Source organism: Citrus clementina, unplaced genomic scaffold (genome assembly GCF_000493195.1).
Source record: "Citrus clementina cultivar Clemenules unplaced genomic scaffold, Citrus_clementina_v1.0 scaffold_6, whole genome shotgun sequence".
NCBI classification, from domain to species: Eukaryota; Viridiplantae; Streptophyta; class Magnoliopsida; order Sapindales; family Rutaceae; genus Citrus; species Citrus x clementina.
The window spans coordinates 4,289,576-4,294,581 of NW_006262139.1; the positions used below are offsets into that span (position 1 = coordinate 4,289,576).

Below are 5,006 nucleotides of genomic sequence, written 5' to 3' on the forward strand. Positions count from 1 at the left end.
TAGATTGAGCAAATTGAATTGGATTCTGAACACCTCTAATGAGAAATAAAAAAAATTGTGGAGTAATAATAGGGAGGAATGGAAAAGATAAGTTGATTTCTTTTTATGAAATCTTTTCCTCCAGTTGCACTGTCATTCTGATAATTTATTACTACCGTTAGATTTCTGACTTTAAATCCAAAGGTTCAGCTCAGTTGGCTGTTATTAACAGTCTGCAGCTTAGCCGGACCCCCAAACAAAATCATCAATGGTACGGAAAACCGGAAAGTCCCGAGAACCACTGTTTCCAAGCCGAACGCCCAGTTGTCTTTTCAGTTTCACCGTCGTACACGTACTCGTGTAGCGTGACATGCACACGTGTCAATCGTCCACATGTGGCGTCAATTCCTCCCTCCTCCTCTCTTTGGTATATATAAATAATACATCCTAAAAAGATTCCTCCTCTCTCTGTCTCTCTTCTCTCATCAGAATCTGCAAATGATGACCGAGACTTGCGCTTTCTGCTTCGTCTCTCCTTACTCTTCAATTCCATCCGTTTCTCGCTGTCTGAGGGAACCTAATTCCTTCCTCTTAACGTCCGTTTCGTATCGTCGTTCATCTCGTTTCCTCCGATTCACTGCCGACGCAGCTTCAGATTCATTCAATTTCTTTCCTTGGGCCCACGGTGAAAGCGGTGTGCCGTTGAGTTGGAATCTTTTTTTTTTTTAGTTTTAATTAGCGGAAAATTAACGAAGTTTTCATTTTTTTTTCCTTTTGTTTAATTTGATAGGAATCGAATGGGTTCAGGAGGAGAGAGTGACTCTGTTTACAGCTGATGGGCTTGTTCAGATTGGTGGTTCCATGGTCCCTAGACGTGTCTCTTCTTCTACTTCTGATGTACGTGTGCCCCTCATTTCTTTGTTCTAAAATATTTTATGGCTGTTTAAACGGATATTAGGGTATAATTTGGATGACATTTCACTGAAAATAGAAGAAAAAAAGATAAAAACTAAAGCTTTTCACAGGGATGTATCTGGAAATCGTTCTTGAAAAATATCTGGCCAACTGTATAGTTGTATTCTTTAATTTAATTTGTATCAGCTTTACATTGTTCAGGATTTTCTTTGAAGAAAAAAATTGTACTGGTTGAACCCCAGATATCTTGTTTCAACTCAATAGGTTTACCAACTAAACTGATAGGTTATTTTTGATTGCTTATTACTGTCGATTATTGTCATTCAACAATTTTTTGCCTGATGTTGAACTGTTTTATGTTTGAGTGCCCTTGTAATTGCATATCAAAACTGTTCTATTCTGCCTCTTTTTCTCTTTTACTTGTTTGGAAAATGCATAAGAGCTGGCATTCTAGAATTGGATAACTTTTTGGATTCGTCACTTGTTCTTTGCAAATTTTTCATTTCCTAATGGAATATACAGTTGAGTGAAATGAAAATATTTAACCTTCTAACAGAAGAAGCAAGGGAGGTCAAAATCCTCCCAAAGATTTCAACGGTTTCAAGAGAGTGATTACATGGATCCAAACCAAAGACTGTGTCTAGGTGCTCTCTTTGATATTGCGGCAACAAATGTAAGCTATCTTTATACTTACAGTATAATACACCTTTTGAGACTATAAGCTCTGTCTTATGTGTATTGATTTTGTTATTTTAGGGACTCGATATGGGCAGGAGGCTTTGTATACTTGGGTTTTGCCGTTCCATTGAGATGTTAAGTGATGTCGTGGAAGATACAGTTTTAGAGCATGGTGGGGAGGTATGGCATATTGTATTAATTTAACTTTCTTAGTGATATTCAAGTTCTATACTAGATTTAGTTGTGGTTTAGATTTTATTTTTCGTACTACATATATTTTCTGGTAGTCCTTTTTCCCCAACTATAAAATCATCACATAGTTTCTAGTCCATCAGCATCCCCTGTACAAATAAAATTATGGGCTGGTTGCTTCTTTTATGTTCCAGCTCTGATCTTTGTAGACTATCTTAGGTTTTGGTTTCTTTGTGTGTTTATTGGATGCTATTACATTCTAGAACATAGTTTTACTTTTATTGCTATTACATTTGAGAACTGGATTGGTCTGTTGACGTGATAAACTCGTTCAGCCTTGTAATATTGTTTGAACTGTTGTTCTTGTCCGAGTTTAATGCCATTATTCTTCGATTTTATTCAATTAATGTACATTATGTGTCCTTTAAGATTTTATTTATAGGTCTACTGTTTTATTGAATTTCTGGAAGTGAATCAGTCATAGATCAGTATGATGTCTGATAATTTGTAGACTTTGTTAGTTTTTAGTTCCTGATTTATTCATTTTAGAGCATAGTTTTGCTTTTTCGATCATTTTGGCATTTTGAGAATTGGATTGGTCTGTTGATGTGATAAACAGATTCAGTTTTGTAACTTACTTTCTGATCTTTTGTATTTAGTCTCGGTTTAATACCATGTATTGTTGTTATTCTTTGTCTCTATTCAATTATAAGTATGCTTTTTGCCCTTTACGCTTATGTCAATCTCTTTTGTTCTTATGGAATTTCTGGAAGTGGGCCTGTCACAGTCTACAGACAGCTACAGAGCATAATTTCATTGCTTTACTAGTCAGATATGAATATGAATAAAAGCAGACATTTTGAGTTCCTCAAGTAGCTTCATAACCTTTTATGTTTTTCGTTTAGGTTCTTTAGTAGTGGCATGGGCAAGTTATTGGTTAGGCTGATGGAAATTGCAACATTTGATGGCCAACCACTGTTTTCAGTTTAACACTGTTGCGTAGCATGTATGTTCTTGTAAATTTGAGCTTGCCCACCATTACCATAATATTAAAACATGTATCTTTGTTTAGGTTGTTGCTGCGGAGAAGGCAAGCAAAGGTGGCTTGCATGAGAAGCTAACTATGACAGTTGCAGTGCCATTTCTTTGGGGGGTTCCTCCTGCTTCTGAAACACTTCACCTTGCTGTTCAAAGTGGTGGGGGGATTGTAGAGAAGGTTTATTGGCAATGGGATTTTTTGTAAATAATATCAAATTCTTCTAATAATCAATACATTCTGTGCATAAGCTGTTGTATTCCCAATGTACAAAATTATTATTCCTAATGCAAGTATATAGTCTGATTATTCAAAGACTTGGTGTTACTGGAAATATTCCATGATTAGGGTGCGACTAAGGTGGGTGACTAGCCTCACCATACATCTCTCATTTTTGGATATTGATAACCCTTCATTATTATTATATGCTGTGTTATACCAATTGCCTTGTGGCCCTTTCTGTGAAGAATGGGTAGCATCGTTTCTATGGCCGCCTTTTTCAATTTTCATTATGCCCATCAATTAAAGTGTCCTGGGTAGTCACCTCTATTATTTTCATTTTACGCCCATCTAAACTATCAACAATTGTTTTCATTTGAAGGGAATAATTAGCAACAATGAATGAATATTTCATAGTGGTTTTCGATAACCAATTGATACCAAAGTCGTGATGCGTTGGCTTACTGTGGTCGTAACAGTCTTTCTAGAACTCTCTAAACATCTAATTTTCAGCACAAGGATTGGTATAAACTTATCCCAATTTTTCTCTATTGCGAGTTGAGTGAGGCAATTTACATATAAAAATTATTTCAAACATTTTATTAGAAAATTAAAAAAATGGAACTATTTTAATTTACTAAACCATTCTTTACACCCAATTACTCAACACTCTTTACTTAAATTTAGAAATTAAAATTTTATAATAAAATGTTTGAAATAATTTTTATATGTAAATTGCCTCACTTTACTTAAATTTAGAAATTAAAATTTTACTTTCTACACCTCATTATACCGAAACCAACTCTATTACAACATGTAATTTTAAATACTTTTGTTATTTTCTATCACTCTTTAATGATACAGCCACAAACTCTTATACAAACTTATCTTGTACAAACTGATGTGGCATTAATTCATTGGTTGAATTAAATATCTCTTAGCCCACATGATTTATTTATATTATTTTATTATATCACTCTTGTGCATGATTTATTCTATCACTCCTCCAACATGTAATTTTAAATAATTATCTTCAGCTCTAATACCACTTGTTGTGCGCGGAATGCGGAATCAAGCGCACTAAATAATCACAAGAAAATAAAGGACACAAAATATAACGTGGTTCGGCAATATGCCTACGTCCACGGGATCAAGAGAAAATAATTGTATAACTAACAATTATTTGAGTAAAAAAATTGAGTAAAGAAAACTCACTTCCCAAAATCCAAATACACCCAAAGCACTCTCACACACACTCTTTAATTGTTCACACTCTCAGAACTTTAGAATTACTTCACTTGCAATTTCTCTTAAGCTCCCAAAATTTTGGGATGCTTTACAAATGAAGAATGCATCTCTATTTATAGCCAAAATGGTTGCACTGTTGCACCAAACCCTTTGTCAAATTATCAATTAAATCGGCAACTAAATTCTTCAAAATTGACAAATGCATGCATGCGGTGCCAAACTCTTCCAAATAGTCAATTATGCATGTGACTTACCTTTTTCCTTTTTTTCAACCAAATTTGGCTTTTCAACAGACTAAACTGCCGTAATTTTTTATGCACTAGGAAACCATCCTCAAAGAAGCAGAATTTGTTTTTAATGACAGTGAAATCTTCAATGCCTTGACCACCTGCTGCTGACCTGCTGTGTTCTTTCATTTTTTTTTACTCTTTTTTGCAGGATTTGTGAAGTTGCTGCACTGAATTCAATTAATTGTTAAATTGCTGAGCACGTTTTTGGCTTATAAAAGTGGCAGAGTAATCATATTTTCAAAACTCATCATAATTACAACAATTGATATTTTATTATTTACAACATTCTTAGAGACAAATTAAGATGAGTTCTGGAAATGTTCTGGCTTTTACTCTAGATCCTACTGTGGCTTCCTCATATTATCCCATACTACAACCATTATAATAGCCAAAAACTTGCCAAACATATAAAAAATAAAGCCATTCAATGGAGACCATTTCAAGCGTTG

The 5,006-nt window shown here is 34.5% G+C and overlaps 1 protein-coding gene across 3 annotated transcripts; it reads left to right on the forward strand.

Annotated features, from left to right (window-relative positions):
- The first annotated feature begins 224 nt into the window (after positions 1 to 224).
- Positions 225 to 3,154, forward strand: LOC18039038. Of its 3 annotated transcripts, XR_002904806.1 has the most exons (6): positions 225 to 673; positions 770 to 876; positions 1,451 to 1,567; positions 1,651 to 1,752; positions 2,670 to 2,770; positions 2,837 to 2,915. XR_002904806.1 is itself a non-coding variant. In XM_006428390.2 (5 exons), the coding sequence occupies exons 1-5, from the start codon at positions 478 to 480 to the stop codon at positions 3,005 to 3,007; spliced, it is 693 nt and encodes a 230-aa protein (XP_006428453.1). In that variant the 5' UTR covers positions 225 to 477; the 3' UTR covers positions 3,008 to 3,154. The 3 variants fall into 3 exon arrangements, 2 of the variants coding, with proteins under 2 accessions (XP_006428453.1, XP_006428451.1); XM_006428390.2 differs by lacking the exon at positions 2,670 to 2,770 and having other exon boundaries at positions 2,837 to 3,154; XM_006428388.2 differs by lacking the exon at positions 2,670 to 2,770 and having other exon boundaries at positions 225 to 664; positions 2,837 to 3,154.
- The last annotated feature ends 1,852 nt before the right edge of the window (positions 3,155 to 5,006 follow it).

Coding starts and splice junctions, on each gene's coding strand:
- LOC18039038 (XM_006428390.2), top strand. CDS start 478: ATGATGACCGAGACTTGCGCTTTCTGCTTCGTCTCTCCTTACTCTTCA. Junction 674..769: donor TTGGGCCCACGGTGAAAGCG/GTGTGCCGTTGA, acceptor TTAATTTGATAG/GAATCGAATGGGTTCAGGAG. Junction 1,568..1,650: donor TTGATATTGCGGCAACAAAT/GTAAGCTATCTT, acceptor TTGTTATTTTAG/GGACTCGATATGGGCAGGAG.